The sequence below is a fragment of the Schistocerca nitens genome, chromosome 12, assembly GCF_023898315.1.
Source record: "Schistocerca nitens isolate TAMUIC-IGC-003100 chromosome 12, iqSchNite1.1, whole genome shotgun sequence".
Lineage (NCBI taxonomy): Eukaryota > Metazoa > Arthropoda > Insecta > Orthoptera > Acrididae > Schistocerca > Schistocerca nitens.
In genome coordinates, this window is record NC_064625.1 from 122,884,340 (window position 1) to 122,902,069 (window position 17,730).

Consider the following 17,730-nt stretch of genomic DNA (forward strand, 5'->3'; position numbering starts at 1 on the left):
AGAGTTTGTATATATCTTAGAAAATGACATTTTCACTCTTGTCCAGATCTGAGCACAATCTGACCCTGTTTATTCTACGGGACATTTAGAGACCTATCTTGTACTGTAGCCTACAAGATTAATATGCTTGTACACGGAAGATATTGTGTAGGTGGACTAGTAGTAAAATAAGAGTTTAAGGGTGAGATGTACACACAGCATTAATTATGTGAGGGATTTTCTTTAAAATTTAGACCAATCCCTCCCCATTCAATGAGATTTGGTGAGATATTGTTATTTCATTTTAAACACTGACAAACAGTTTAACAAAAACAATATTATGAAAGGGTAGTTGCTACTCACCAAGAAAAAGACTGTCAACAAAGCTTTTAGCCAAACAGGCCTTCCTCAGAATTAGACGACCACACACACACACACACACACACACACACACACACACACACACACACACACACAATTCACACCTTATGACCACAGTCTCTGGCTGCTGAGGGCAGACTGGCCTTGGGTGCCAGAGGCTGTGGTCTCTCTCTCTCTCTCTCTCTCTCTCTCTCTCTCTGTGTGTGTGTGTGTGTGTGTGTGTGTGTGTGTGTGTGTGTGTGCGTTTTTTTTTGACAGTCTTCTTCTTGTGCCTTTCTGCGACTCAGTATATCCACTATATGGTGAGTAGCAACCATCCTTTCCATAATATTAGTCATTATTCCATCCTGGATTTTCCACTTTAATAAAACCATGTTATATTTATAAAGTGTAATAAACAGTGGTTTTAACATGTGATTAAAAAAATTATTTGAACAGTCCAACCTGAGAAGTGTTCAGACACACAGATAGACAAAAAGGCTCCAAGAAAATAATATTAACTGTTTTGACGGATCTTTGAAAACTGACATTTTATTATTATATTGTATACGTTAAATGTAATTGAACCTTTACTTACTTTACATTTGAAAAACAGCATTTGTTGTACCTTCCTTTGAACTGTATGATTACGTAGCTTTTCAGCCTCGTTATCTATATGATCACTAAGAGAATTCTTGTCTGTGAACTTCAGCTAAGGTTCCATCCACAAACAATCAACTTCTTATTTGTACGGGAGTTCTGGCTTGTCAGCATACCACTTAACATATACATTGTAAAAGCTTAACACAATAACATCAGCTTCATACACGTTACAGAATATCATGACTGACTCACTGACTGGCACACAGCAATTTTGACCAAAGAGGCAGAGAACTCCCTGAATGAAATCTAACTAACACTTGTGTGGCATTTGTTCCAAACTGGGAAATCCTGGGCATGCACATGCGTAAAGCATTTAGTTCAGTTCAGAGAGGTAATAAAAATTAGTCGGCACATTAATATTGTCTATGCTCAGTATTTATTATGTAAAACAAAACGTTATCCATTATAATGACATATATTCTCTGAATTAAAAAACTGACATGAGATTCTCAGTGCCCCTCTCCCCCTTTAAATAAGATTTGGTGAGATTTTGCCAGACCCCTCTCAGTCATTTTGAGCTCACATAATTAATGTGATGTCCTCTTAAAATCCATGAACACAATAGGTCTGGGCTGTCCTAAAACCTAGGAGTAGCATGCCATTTACCACAGTACAAAAATCACAAATATGTTTGTCTGAAAGCACAATTTTGTCCAAGTGTACTCATTATTGCACTACAATGTACCAGGAGGGACATCAAAATAAATAAATAAATAAATAACAAAATAAGTTCAAAACGAGGAGGACAACATATACTGGACTAGTTGTGGTCCTTGGCATTAAAGAAAACAGCATTTATTCATCTCCCACAGATGCTTCAGGACACACTTCAGCTCAGCTTGGCAACAATGGCAGAGACAGTATTTTTTATAATTTTTTTTTTACACAGTAATCATGCATAATTCTCACTGCCATCTCCATAAAAATTTCAAGCAGAATATTATGCTTGTCATCATGGCCTAAGTCAAAATATTAGATGTAATCTATGAAATAAACACTGATGATGAAAGCCTGCACTGTTCGATGACTGTACAATCATCTAAAATACACTAATGAGCCAACATATTATGACCACCTGCTTAGCAGCTTATGGGTTCACCTTTGCAATGCAACACAACAGATATTCCGCATACAGTGGATCTGACAAGCCCACAGTAGGTTTCCAGATGTATGTGGTACCAGATGTGTAGGCCCAAATCATGCAACTCCCATAAATTACAAGCCAGTGGTCTGTAGGCAAAGGGCTGACATCCCACAGTGGCAAAGACAAGTTCACCAGGTTCACACCAGTCCTTATGCCACTGTAGCACGATTCTGGCCTCATAAAACAGTTATCTTCCTGGAAAGTGCCATTACAGTCATGGAAGACATCAAGCATGAAGAGATAAAGGTGGGCCACAATAATCTTCACATACACTGAGGAACCAAAGAAACTAGTACACCTGCTTAATATCATGTAGGGCCCCCACGAGCAGCAGAAGTGCTACAACACGATGTGGCACGACTCGACTAATGTCTAAAGTAGTGCTGGAGGGAACTGACACCAAGAATCCTGCAGGGCTGTCCATAAATCTGTAAGAGTACGACAGGGTAGAGATCTCTTCTGAGCAGCACATTGCAAGGCACTCCAGATATGCTCAATAACGTTCATGTGTGGGGAGTTTGGTGGCCATAGGAAGTGTTTAAAACTCAGAAGAGTGTTCCTGGAGCCACTCTGCAGCAATTATGGACGTGTGGGATGTCACACTGTCCTGCTGGAAGTGCACAAGTCTGTCGGAATGCACAATGGACACGAAGGGATGCAGGTGATCAGACAGGATGCTTACGTACGTGTCACCTGTCAGTCGCATCTAGACGTATCGAGGGTCCCCCTATCACTCAACTGCACACGCCCCACACCATTACAGAGCCTCCACCAGCTTTAACAATCCCCTGCTGACAGTGTTGACAGGCCTAGACGAGGTGTAAAGCTTTGTCTTGTGCAGTCATCAAGCGCACACAAGTGGGCTTCGGCTCTGAAAGCCCGTATCATTGATGTTTCATAGAATGATTCACATGCTGACACTTGTTGATGGCCCAAAACTGAAATAATGCAGCAATTTGCAGAAGGGTTGCACTTCTGTCACATTCAATCATTCTCTTTGATCATCGTTGGTCGCGTTCCTGGAGGGCCTTTTTCCGGCCGCAGTCGTAGATTTGATGTTTTACAGGATTTCAGATATCACGGTATACTTGCGAAATGGTTGTATGGGAAAATCCCCATTTCATTGCTGCCTCGGAGATGCTGTGTCCCATTGCTCGTGCGCCGACTCTAACACCACATTCAAACTCACTTACATGTTGATAACCTGCCATTGTAGCAGCAGTAACTGATCTAATAACTGTGCCAGACACTTGCTGTCTTACACAGGCATTGCCAACTGCAGCCCCGTATTCTGCCTGTTTACATATCTCTGTATTTGAATACCCATGTCAATACCAGTTTCTTTGGCATTTCAGTGTAATTCACTGCTGTCATAGTGCCTTCGATTATACTATCACAGGCCCTGGAAGCTCAAATGAGTATCCCTCGTAGCATAATACCAGAAGAAAAAAAGCTCCTATCAGAGCACAAAGATGTGAATATGCACCTTTTTGTTTAAAAGACTGTGACCGAGAAATGGTATACCAGCTGACTCATGCTACATTCCTCAGCACCTTTAAAAATTTTGGCATGTGAACATACTCTCACTTTTTTTTAACATGCAACTCACCTCAAACTCCCACAAGCTCCCCCCACTGCAACTCACTCACACCCACTAGTGCTTTTCTGTAAGTTGCTCATACCCATCCACTCCCAGATGCCCTATCTCACTCACTCATTCATTCAGCCTAACTCAACCCATTGTCATTACTTCTTTGAGTGTCTCTGTCATTGTGTCCTGTGTCACGGCCACAGTCCCATTTGTTCTGTCCTATTGCTAGTCTCCTCTCACTGTCTTCCTATTGCTCTCTCTTACTGCTAATATCTCATTCCTTCCTTCTTACTGCTATTGTCTCTTCTCACTGTCACTGTCTCTCACTTCCTTTTGTCATTTTCGTATATTCTTTCTCTCATTATCACTGGCTCTCACCCACTTCTACTTTCTCCTTCCCCTCTAGCACAGTCTCCTTCACTCTTTTCCTATTACTGTTCTGTCACTGTCAACTATGTTCCACTGCCACTACGTCCCTCTCTTTTTCACACACTGCCACCGTCTCCTTCGCTCTTTCTATAATATGATCACTGTCTACTATATTCTAGTATTTATTACTTTACTGTGTATTTGCCACTGACACTGTCTTCTCTCTTAGCATAAAAATGTGCAAATATGTTCACACGATAAGAGTTTTTGTGAAAATTTTTGAAGGTAGAATGAGCCAGGCTGGTACCCCATTTTGCTCCAATAACAGTATTTTTCCACAGGTTCCTTTATTTTCACTGCTACAGCAGGGCATGTAAGTCATACAAAAAGAAATGTATTGGTCACTGAAATTTTGATAGTTTATTTATGTGAAATTAAAATAACATAACACAAATTTTACACCTCAGAGCGGACGTTACGTGCAAAAAAAATTTTGCGTGCGGACTCAGTACTAAAACGTGGGGTTCCCGTACGATAACAGATACTTGACAGCATATTTCTCCTTATTATGTCACTTTATAAACTATATTTTCACCTCATACCAGAGATCAAGATCTTAGGAATACATTGTAAAAACTGCAGCCATTTGCTGGACTTATTCATCTCATAATCTACAGCTGGGTTTTGGTACCCAAAAAACAACTTCTTGGATTGTTTCTTGATAGCAGATAAATATTTTTGAAAGCAGGGACATAGCCCCTCTAGATAAATGCCTAGAGAATATGCCATAAAAATTTTAGCAATTTGTTGCAGTTATTGCTTAGATTTTGTCTCTTATCGTATTTTATGTGTAGAAGTAGGGCAACTTTGAACCTCTGTACCTTGAAACGGATAAAGATATCGTGAAAATTTTCGAGGTTGTTCGAGATCAGGATCTTAGGAATATAGCGTAAAAATTTCAGCCACTTCCTGTGCACAGGTGTCTTGGAATCCTCGGCTGTGTTTTGTTCCTCTGGTGATGACAAAAATATAATAAAAAAACCTTTTTTTGGGGTTTCCCGAGGAACCGTCTGTGGTACCTCCATAAATTCCATCGAGCTCACTGTAGACAACATCAAATGCAAAAAGAATCAACTGATTTGCTCTATTTGGCTAATCAGGAGGAAGAGCGTAATAGTCGTACATTGATGTGTACTGCAGGATAGTGACACTAAGACAATACTACTGTTGGGCATGCAAATGGTCCCTAGCCCAAGAATTATCCAAAACACTTGGCCCTACCTTTTTATCACCAGTAGAACCCGAGGTATCAGCATTAGAAAATCCTGTTTTTACGCATGGCATTTTGGAACATATTAGGTATGCATGCTGTCACATGTATACCTATTACCCCCATGAGCCTGCATCCATGGCCCGGTGCAAATTTCAAGCAGCTGTTCCCCTGGATGATGGCATATCAGGACACGACTGTCGACCTAGTGTGACAAGGAATGTGATTTATCCAAACAGGAGACACATTTCCATTTACACATGGTCTAATCACGATATCCCGCATGCACTGCACTTGTAATTAATGATGCTGTTGGGTTTACATGGGAACACAGATAAGTCACCTCTACAGAGCCTTGTCTTAAAAAATGTGCACTGAACAGCCTGCTCCGAAACATTTGTGCCACCAACAATGCAGTCTTGTCATCTGCCACAGATTCTCATTCCTCTTAGCTTTTTTTTATATACTTTCCTTATTGTGACACATGCCTGCAACGTCAATGGAGATTCAATGTCACGGTTATAATGCTTTGGCTTATCACAGTATTTCACACATGATAAAAAATAAAGAAGAGTACGGGTCCTTATTTTATGACATGTTCCGGGTTCATACGGCAACAGGACACTGTGTGAAATATACTTTGTGTTCTTTTTATTCTGCGTACCTGTCTGAACGAGAAACATAATTTTGTTTCATATGTGAAAAAACTGCACTTGTTACCATGCTTTGGAAGCACTGTATCAAGCATAATGTATTGGGTAGCCTAGCGACAGAAACAATGTTGCTGCTAAGCAGTGAATTTTACTTGTCAGGGTGTTTGTTGAATTGTTTTCACGATGGTATATAGCAAGACATTTTCACACCATAGTTAGCCAATGTTTGAATCCTGACTCAAATCAAAGCAAATGGTAAAATTCCAGAGCATTATTCCAGATTCTTCGCCCACAACATGTTTAACTGGCCCACACAGTTATCCAGCTTTAAAACAGCATGAAATAACATGGCTCATTAGGGGGTGAGGGAAATGAGCATTATTACTCAAAGTGAGACAGTCTTGTAAAGCACAACTGCAGAAGAGATCAGCCACAGTTGTGCTGATGATCATTTTCTCCATATAACTCTATTGCATTGGGTGTGGAAAAACTTCACAAAACTTGTGTGTATATCTGTGGCAGAATGACACATAGCATTTCTTTACTCTTGACAATCAGGGCTCTTGACATAGTTGTGACGTAACGACGAAAAAATTTAATCAGGTTGGTGGAAAGACAACGAACTACAAAAAGAGAGTAAATCAAATGACAGTTCTTAGGCAAAGGTTAAGGAAGAGAATCTGTCAAAAACTTGCATTTTGATATTCCATCTTGAGCCAGTTAAGTCAAAACATTTACAAGGTTTTGTATGTGGTGGACAACAAATGTTCAGGACATAAGTAGAGACAGAAGATTATTGATCAACATCCACTGATGACAAATGATTGTAGACAGAGAACAAGTTTGTATTGATGGGCAAGGGCATTAGCATCTGTTATAAACAATTTGGCAAAACTACAGAAACATTAAATCTGGAGTCTTGATAAGGATTTTGAACCACTGTCCACTCAAACGCAAGTCCAATGCCTTGCCACTAGACCATCTGCTTACTAAGAGACAAAAGGAAAAGTTAAAAAAAGAACATGACAACCTGTGATATGTGCAGGTAGAAATTTATTTCTTTTCGATAGTTTCACACAAATTCTAGGAAGCCGTCAGATAGTGTCCACCCTATATTTTTTAAATTTGTGTTATATTCAACATTGTCAACAGGAACTAAAAAACATGAAGAATAGTTAGTAGTCCAGTAGTGACTAAGAAGTGTTGTTGGTATATGTAGCAGAGAGCCACCACAGCAGAGGAGGCATGAAGTAAAGGAGCAAGCAAGGCAAGGTCAACATGTTTGTCCCAATGTGATAAGTGCTACAGGATGTGTCATTACTTCAAATGTCGCACTAGAGTTATTTGTGATTGCTTTATCAAGAGGGCACAAAAAATTTTTTGATGAGAAACAAAGCAAGCTAGGCATCAGATAAAACATTAGAGACAGTATTTGTCAAGGCCAACTCCATCTATACATTGCAAAAACGAATCTCCCCCCCCCCCTCCCCCCAACACATATATAGTCTGCAACACCAGACATATTAAATGTAGTCTATGGACATAACAATCACCACAAGTAGCAGAGTAGCAGCTGTTGACATTATTGCTTGTCACCAGACACTCACACTTCCGAGTCTGCAATGGTGGGAAGCATATATGCTGGTTCACTTACTGCACAGATTATTTGAGATGGCACGGCTACTGTAATTTCGATAATGTGCAGGGCAGATGGTGTATTTAATTTACACTCCAGTTTTGTCAAGAGTATTTGCTAAAGTGAATCAACTGGTCAAAAGTATTTACTAAAGTGAATCAACTTAAGTATATAATAATGTTCCAAGCTTCTCGCTGAACTATTATTGCCCGACTGTAACTCTGACTTGTTCTCCAATGTAACAGTAAGTTTCGTATTGTTCCTGCAAGAGCATTACGGATAGCAAAGTGACCAAATCTGGCAACATAAAAACTGTGGAGACCATAGGGGGATGTTACATACTCAAAGTTGATGTGTTCTTGACAGTTTGTGTGTGTCATAACCTTTACCGGCAGGTCCAGAAATGCTGCAGCTGGTCGTCTAGTGAACCCCCTACCTGCGTCGCAGTTGCACCACTTGGTCGGGTCAGCACACGTCCCCATGATCCCACAGGCGCACTTGCGTGAACCCGGAACAGCTCCTGCCCAATAGTCCATCTTCTGATTGCTCCGGGACACCCACCAAGAGTAGGGTTCAAACCTGTCCGTTTGTGCTGAAAAACACGGGAACAAAATTTACAAATAAAACAACAGGAAATACATGATGACTGCGCAAAACATTGAGGACTGAGGAATACCATACACAACAATCTTAAGTATTGGCCCTCTTCAAATTTTCATACCACCAAGATTTGGAGGCAAGTGCCAGGGCATCAATTCGCTAACACAGGAACATGCAATTCCTAAAAACACTCAAAATAATCAACTCTGAAGTTTTCAAGTGCTGCTAAGTACAAAACACTTTGATAGTATTAAAAGCTGAATGTGTAGTGTTCAAACCTTATACTGGCTCAAAATTTTTTATTTATACTTTCATTTTAATTTCAATTCCATATTTATTACGAAATTGAAATGTAAATTAACAATTGCTGAATCAGTTTTTAATAACAATAACAATTTTTTAGTTTAGTAATATAATGAAAACATAGATTGCTGCTCACCGTAAAGGACACACACACACACACACACACACACACACACACACACATATCTTTAGGTCAAAGCATTCTTCAGCAAACTACACACAAATACATTAATTCACACAAGTAATCACATCTCTCGCACACATGACCGGTGCAGAGTGTGTGTGTGTGTGTGTGTGTGTGTGTGTGTGTGTGTGTGTCTGTCTTTCATTTTCTGAAAAACTCTTTTGCCAAAAGCGTGTTTTCATTGTGCCTGTCTGCTACTCAACATGTCATCTTTAGAGTGACTAGCAATCTACCCTTTCCTTACATTATTTAATGCATTAACTCATTTGTAAAGTAATCGAGTTTTTATAGCTAGAAAAGTAAATACTGATTTCTTTCCAGAGAATGAACACTATTATTGATATATATATTTTTTCATTTAACGATTAGACTTTTCTAATATTTTGTATCAAATATTAATTTATTTTGAATACTCACATTCATGTTATTAGCAATTAAAAATAAAAATCTTATATTAATTAATAAATTATGATATAATATTTGTCAGTAACATTTCAATTTAATAAAGAATATAGAATCCAAAAAATAATAAAAAACAAGAGAGCTTCTACTGGTGGGATTCTCAAGAGTGACATCATAACTACACGATTCGAATGTTTTATGTAATCATCTGCAGGGAATAAAATCACCTGTAGGGAATAAAATGCTACCAAGAAGTAGCCATAGAAATAATTACTGGTACAAGCACAATACATGCAAAATATATAATAACGAACCTTAAAATTAATGTGTATCCAGTGATCAGTTCAAAATCAACATTGCTGAAGAACTAAGAGAAGCCAGCAGCAATCATCTTGGTATTGCCACATAAGTACAACATGAAATCCCTTACTGGCTGTAAGAAGTAGTTAGGCAGGAGAGTTGTAAATGCTGTTAGTGTTTTAAATTGAATAGATGTTGATCAGGTAGGAAATACAGCACGAGCAAAAAAACCACAATCTATGTTCAAATATCCCTCCCTGTGCGAAAGTCTATTGTTAGGACCACTTGCTCCAGACTGCATAGATTTATGGTGTGAGGAGGAAGAGGACACAGTTAAAAATAGAAAACTTCTCTTAATTCCCACGTTCCTAATCCTTGCGTAGAATACGATTTGAAACAGAAACCACAAATCAGGTCCTCGAAATTTGTGGGTAAAATGCAATGAGCTACAGGCCACTTGTTGCATGTCAGATCCACAACCCAACAGGCCAACCACAGATACACAGTACACTGGCCTCTTACATCAACATAGCTGTAAATGGTTAGTGATTTCATTGCGACACCATCTAAATACGTACGTACTCCACAAGCCACCGTATGACGCATGGCGGAAGTCACCTCGTACAATTGCTAGTCACTCCCTTTCCTGGCATCCTATATGCATCCGTACAAGCCACACTTTATCTTTTCTTCAACATCCTTATGCAAAAGTACTTCGGTGGCGATGGCAGTAGCAGTATTCGGCACTATGTCAAAAATGTCGGTTCTCTGAAGTTTCTCAACAGTGCGTCCCAAAAGGAACATCATCTTCCCTCTAGATGTTCCCATTCGAGTTCATATAGGATTTATGTAATACCTGCATTTTGATAAAACCTGCCAGAAATGTATCTAGAACCAACCTGACATGTGGCAATGTCACTAGAATTCACAGTCGATTCATACAACCTAGATTGCATTAACCCTTTGGCTGCTACAGACGTGCTCTCTGCATTCTGTGCTGAGTGCGGCTTTTTTGTCACACTACTGCTTGCCTAATGCTGCTAACTGTGCTGAGAGATGGCATTCATGTATCAATGAACTATTCATCATCCAATTTAAAGATATCTATTTGGTGAAACAATATGATGTCTGCACATCCTAGACTGATATCCACTTGATAAAGGACTGCATTTCTTTTCATTACTCATATTCGTTACTGTGCTGCATCAAATTAAATAAAGCACTGTGTGAAGTTTTGAATGGTTTGTAGCAGTAAAAATGCACAGTGTAAACTTTATGTATGTATGATTTTAGCTCATACAGGGTGCTGTGTGGGAACTTCCTTATTTTAAAAAAAAATCATAAAAGAGAAAGTACTAAAAAATCAATTTAATTCTCTTTTCCTTACTTAGAGACACATTTAAAGTTTTATTTCATTAGTTTTTGAAAATGATATCTTGAAGGCAGCCTCCATTCTGTTCAATGCATTTGGTGGGTCAAACTCTGAAGTTTCAGTTCACCTTGTCCAGCATATGTCTGTCTACATTGGCAATGGCAGCACGAATATTGTTCCACAGCTCACTTAAGGTACATGGACAACTGGTATACACCAAGAATTTAAAATAGCCCCATAAGAATACATTGCAAGGGGCCAAATGTGACACCATACTGGCCACTGAAGATCACCCTCTGAAAGAGATGAGATGGCCAGGAAAGTGTTAGCGCAAGGACGTCACTGATGTTCGTGCCGTGTGAACTGTGGTGACATTTTTTTGGAAAAAGACATTCCCCATATCAATTTCTTCAAGTTCAGGAAGCAAAATTTCCTCAATCATCTGGATTTAACATGCAGAAGTGACCGTAACTGCTCTAGCACTCTCTCTCTCTTTTTAAATGAGAGAGAGAGAGAGAGAAAGAGAGAGAGAGAGAGAGAGAGAGAGAGAGAGAGAGGGGGGGGGGGCAATAATGCCAATTTTGGATAAAGCACACCAAACAATCCCACATTCTCTACGGAGGATAATTTGTGCCACTCCAGTATCAGATGTTTTGTTTATTCACAAAACCATACAAATGAAAATGTGCCTTGTCGCTTAAGAACACGAGGGCGTCATGAAGCAGGTTCTCGATCAAGGCTTCACACACATTTCTGCATGAAACAAAATCGCATGGATTAAGTGTGTGCACCAATGTCAGTTTTTATTAATGAAATCTGATGTCTTCGTGAAGAATTCATATTACTGGGTGACCAGAATTTGCAAGAGCACTGGATGTTTGCAGGCAACCCACTTGGGGGAATTCAAAATGCCGAGTCTTATGTTCTCAATGTTTTCTAGTGTCGTGGTGGTTCTTAAAGATACTGGTTTCTTTTTCTGCACATTACCAGTACCCATGAACATCTCCATCCACATAAAAATAAAATTTGATCAGGAACACAATCTGCAGGTACAATATTAAACTGTTCCCTGAATGCACACTAGGTCGTTATGACCGAATAGCAATTTGGAAAGCGAGAGCAAATGACAGCATGCAAAGAGGCACGTCCTCGCCTTTTGCCCACTGCACAATTGCTACTACCGTAACCATCTTAAAAACATTAGGTCCTGCCCTTCCGAATACACTCAAGCACACACAGCAATGAATAACAGTTGCTGTGTGGTGCATGTTTCAAATAAGAATCTTCCCACATTGCATCCTGTACACTGCTGTGTATAAAGTGTAGATATAGTGTCAAAATTTTATTTAAAATTAAGAGCAGAATGCTATTTCATTTCATTGTCAAGTTACTGGTTTTTATATGCAGTAGATGGTCACATGTGGAGTGCCAGTTATGTCCATGTGAACTTTCTGGTTGCTTTTACTACGTATCATTCAATTTTTAAGAAACTAATAATTGAATTTTTTTTTATTTTTGCGTATCTTACAGTCTGATACCTTTTCTCAATCCAGGACTGAATGTCTTTTTGTCATTCATCACAGTTCCTTTGTTGCATCAAATATAAGTAAACCATTGCACAAAATTTTAAAGAGTTTGCAAAGACAAAAACCCGTTGCACAGACTTTGCTTATCCATTTTTTTTGTATGAAATATAGATAGATAGATAGATAGATGCATATTAGGAATTTTGCGGTCATAACAATCTTATTCATATTTACCCGCCAGGCTAGCTGAGAGCGCTAACATGCTGCTTCCTGGACTCGGGTAGGCGTGCTGGCGCCAGATCAAATCCACCCGACGGATTAACGACAATGGCCAGTGTGCCGGCCAGCCTGGATGTGGTTTTTAGGTGGTTTTCCACATCTCCCTAGGTGAATACCAGGCTGGTCCCCACGTCCCACCTCAGTTACATGGCTCGCAGACATCTGAACACTTTCGCACTATTCCATGCGTTGCACTAGTCGCAGACAGTTGGGCTACATCAATTCCGTCCTGGGGGGTACGGGGTGGCGGCAGGAAGGGCATCCGGCCACCCCCTTACACTAACATTTCCACATCCGATTAACCATGCTGACCCGGCGTATCCGTGGGAAAACAGGCACAAGCAAAAGAAAGAAAGAAATAAAAATCTTATTCATATTTCATAAGAAGTTCAAGATATCAATCAATACAAGTTTTTTTTTTTTTTTTTTTTTGCACGTATGTTGTATGATAACTACACAAAACTTTTTTATTTACCAAGATATGGAAGTAACTCGTCTGCAGCAGTGAAAGAACTGGTGGAACAGGACACATAAAACCACATCGACAGCACTTAAATAAAGCCCAGAGGGCTTTTTTAAACATGTGTCCTCAGCACCTGGGGGCCAGCGTATTATGACGAGTTAACTAGTCCACAACAGTGAAAGGGTTAAGCTACAGGAGTCCATTTTGATTTTGTTTGGCACATAAGGTGTAAAATATATGCGTTGGTGTTAAAAAGATGTGTTTAGAAGTTACAAGCCAGTACCACAGACTTACCAGTAACCCTCCTGAGTATTTTACTACCACCTTAAATTCTGTAGCAAATAGCAATTTTTATATGACTAAGTCACCCCTAAGGGGAGAACTTAAAAGATAGAGAGCACACTGAGCACATTTCACAATGACTACACACTTACCATTTGCATTGAAGAGCCTAGAATTGCGACACTGGTACATCAGGGACTGCTGACAGGACTGGGATCGGTTGACGAGTGCGATCAGCTGATCCATGTCGGCATCATAGTGTATGGACTGGACAAAACTGCCTGGTGCCTGGAAGCCATCTACAGGTGTGATCTGCATGTTGCTGTGACTCACCTCTGTCACAACACGCCCATCAGCTGTGGAATTGAAATGAAACCATTACTACAGAGAAATTCTGAATTCACCTGCTCCGAAATAAAATTACAGTGACTGTCAATTCTGTAAAAGGATATCAAATAAGAACTGGAAGTTAAACCTGGAGGCTGTGGTGGTAGACGGATATGGGTGCAACCTTGACAGGATGTTGGTGTGGATGTTTGGAAGAGCAATTTGATGTCGAAGTTAGCAATTTCATGCTGCAGTTAGTGTGATACGACCACTCAAGTCAGGCCACGGTGTGTGAGCTAGTGGTACACGAGTTCATTGCACAGCGCATAATTATGAAGTTTCTCGCAAAAGAAGTCACCGACGCTGTGGAAATTTTGGAGGAGGCTTCTTGCACAGTTTGGTGAAGAACCCTTTTTGAAGATTCAAGTGTATCAGTGGCATAAAATGTTTGTGGCAGAATGGGTAGCCACAGAAAGTGTATCCTATCAAAGATGGCTGCGGACAAGCTTCACACCAGACAACATTCGTGCCGTACGGGACATTATTGCAAAAGAACTGCACATGAAATTTTCCGAAATTGCTTGGGCGACAGGAATAAGCTGTGAAAATGCTCGTGCCATCATCACTGATGAGTCTTCAGCACCTGCTGCTTTAACGATGGAAAAACAGGATAAAGTCATTGGGCAACTATGGAATATCCACCCTACAGTCCAGATTCATAATCCCTTGACTGCATCATGTTTGGACTACCAAATTAAGAACTCAGAAGACACTGGTTTGATAACAATGCAACAGTAGAAGAGTTCGCTGTATGTACATCCCACTTTTTTCGAGAATGGCATCAAAAAGTTGCCAATTCACTGGACAAAATGGTAGCAAAATCAGGGAATTACATAGAAGTATGAGGCATGTGTGTGTGTGTGTGTTTTTTTTTTTTTTTTTTTTTTTTTTTTTTTTTTTTTTTTTTTGTTGATTCAATAAAGTTAGCAAAAATAATTCTGGTTCACATTTGATCTCCACTCGTAATCACATCTGCAACAAAGTTGATATGCACATCTGATGCGACTCTCAGCTGGGCACACAGTTTCACAACAAATTTAGCGCACCTACAATATCATGCTACAAAATAGTATTACTTACACACACACACACACACACACACACACACACACACACATTCTGTGGTACAAGAATGTGGCAAACATTAAGGTAGTTCCATACACAGCATATGAAACAGACCTACATACATATAGTAGTAATATACAGTGCCCAGGCATAATTTCATAAGAATACCTCGGCTTTTATCGAGCGACGTGTGCTGTGTAGTTACAACATTATGAACATACTTTGAAATGATCGTCTAATTTGTTGCAATACTATGAGGTTGAGTACTACAGTCTAGTAAGAAAGCAATTTTTTGTCACCTTTTGTAACACCTTCGTTAGCAAATGAGCTCCTATGTCTATTTAGAGAAGGCAATAAGAGTTACTTAACAGAATGCAACAAAGAAAAGATCCAATATCTTTGAAACACTAGGAATGCCTACGATACATGATCCCAACAGAGCCATAGGATTTCAATGATTGTCTGCCAGAGACCAAAGAAAAGCACTGTAAGTTGGACTTGGGAAGACGGCAGTGATTGAAGATCTTCTGTATGCACTGTGTGATGCAAATATCAATAGCAGAGATTGTAATTACAACAATATCTGCTGCACAATAACTGCCAGATGCATGGAATTCAACCAGTAGGCCTTACATTAGAACAAAATCTGCGGTCTCCAAGTAGAATTCTAAACAGTAATAAATTACATTAGTAATCAGGAAGACATCAAGTGATAAAAGAGGAAAGATCCTAAGTCCATAAACCAATTCAAAACGGAGTCCTCTAAATGATGGCCTCAGGAGAAACATACACTGATGAGCCAAAGCATTATGACTACTTGCTAAATAGCTTGTTTGTCTTTCTTTCGAATGAAATATATCATTGATTAGTATCTGGGATCCAACAATTGGCTGGTTGGTTTGTGGAGATATGTGCCATTAGACATCTATGCACAGGTCATGTAATTCGCGTAAATAATGAACTGCTGATATGCGTATGCGGCGCCAGCGCCCGATAGCGACTCAGATGGATTCCATAGGACTTGTGTAAGGTGAATTTGGTCACCTAAACATAAATGCGTATCCACTATAATGCTCCTCAAACAGGGTGTATACGTGGACAAGGAAAAAAAAAAAAAAAAAAAAAAAAATATCCCTGATTTTTCCCGGATTTCCCAGTTAAAAATCCACTTTCTCCCAGGTGACAGTATATTTTCCCTTATCAATCCTTTGAATGGTTACGGTTTTATACACAGGCGTACAATTTCCACGCACTTTAGAAAACGAAAATCAGGGAAAAAGACACGTTTTGGAAATATCTTTGATGTACAGCAACATGTACGCTGCGTATTTTCGTATTACGAGAGTATACATTGGAATTCCACCAAACACCGCATGTTACTTTCCGAATCATTGAAATCGAGATTTCAATGCGCTTTTGTAAGCCGTTCGTAGATCATGTCACGTGATCACGCCAGCCGATGACAGTGGATCTTCACAGCGTAGGACACGTGATGCAGTCAGCCAACAGCAACATCACTATTGAGTGGCACGAACACACAAACAGGGAAAGTTAATAGTTTAAATTAATATTCATATTGCTGCTACAAGAAAAGCAAAGCTTTCACATATAATGTTGGTCTCAAGCTGCAAGAGAAGCTACGCTTTCGTGTATACTGTTGATCTTTTTTGCGCGTTATTAAGATACATCACACAAATGTGCCAGTAAAATTTTTAATAATGACATAAATGTCTGATCTTCAGGGTTTGAAATTCTTCTAAATGGCTCTTCATCAAAGACTTTATTTTTAAATGAGAGTTTAATGCTCCGTGATTCAATAAATTCATGGTACATTCTTGCACGCAGTTCAACTTACGTAAAACGATATTTTCTTTGAAAGTAACGCTTTTCAAACCACTATTCGCAATATTTTTCCGCTACCAGTTAGAAATAGGTACGTTTCAGCAGTTGTTAGAGAGCACAGATAACAGGCGACCCCACGCTTGGGTAGCTATCATGACGTAGGAAGCCCGTATGTACGTACGTGTAAAACATTGAAAAATCATACATTATGTCATAAAAGAAACAAGACATCAGCAGATACTGCAAGAGCATCGGAATTTCGTGAACCATATCAAAATGTGCACATTCATATGTTCAGATTCCCAATGAAGTAGACCTCAACCTGATATTAAGCTTTTCAGTGTGGTTTTTGGGATGTAAATTTTCTTGGAGCACCAGTACTGTATTATATCATGTTTGTTTCTTTTATTATGGCATAATGCCATACGTGCTATAAAATGAAAACGTGTACTTGAAATACAGCGAACAATTGAAACTAGCCAGTACTGTGGAATTAAACATTTTGTTTCAAATACAGTGACTGCCTCTGCGGAAAAGGTTAACAAAAGTCAAATTTCTTTAGCAAACAGACAAAAATAACTTCATTGTTCTGCAAGGCGATTAATGCTTGACTGTCAGAAACATAGAAATAAAATAAAATCTGAAACTAATGACATATTTTCGCCTTCCGTAATTACGTGAATGTGTCTTAATTCGCTCGATAGCCCCCAGCCACAGATATCCGTTTTGTATTTATTTCATGTGACAGTAAACGAAGGGGAAACAGCAAAATCACTAAATGTAAACACGGGTCACGTGGAGACTACCCACTATAACTCAAACTGCTCTGCACATCAGCCCCAGATCTACGACATTTGCGAACCGGGTCAATACTAAAAAAAAAATCGAATTTTCAAAATATGTTCATCTTGTAGGGCACATCTTTCTGTAAAGTCTGAAACATAAAACATATGTATTCGAGGAAATGTAAGACATATTATTTGGTCTCAAGTATGCCAAAGTGCAGTGCCACGCCTCTTCATAAAGCATTTTTCTACCGCACGTCCAAACTATATTCAGG

At 39.3% G+C, this 17,730-nt stretch overlaps 1 protein-coding gene across 8 annotated transcripts in view; it reads right to left on the reverse strand.

Moving 5' to 3' along the window:
• Nucleotides 1-17,730, reverse strand: part of LOC126215247 (neurexin-4) — a 198,731-nt gene that overhangs the window by 71,425 nt on the left and 109,576 nt on the right. For all 8 annotated transcript variants that reach the window (XM_049941921.1, XM_049941918.1, XM_049941919.1 and 5 more), the window contains exons 13-14: nt 13,529-13,732; nt 8,102-8,257 (exon numbers count right to left, since the gene is read on the reverse strand). In XM_049941921.1, the coding sequence (XP_049797878.1) occupies nt 8,102-8,257; nt 13,529-13,732 (360 nt within the window). The remainder of the gene's footprint in view (nt 1-8,101; nt 8,258-13,528; nt 13,733-17,730) is intronic.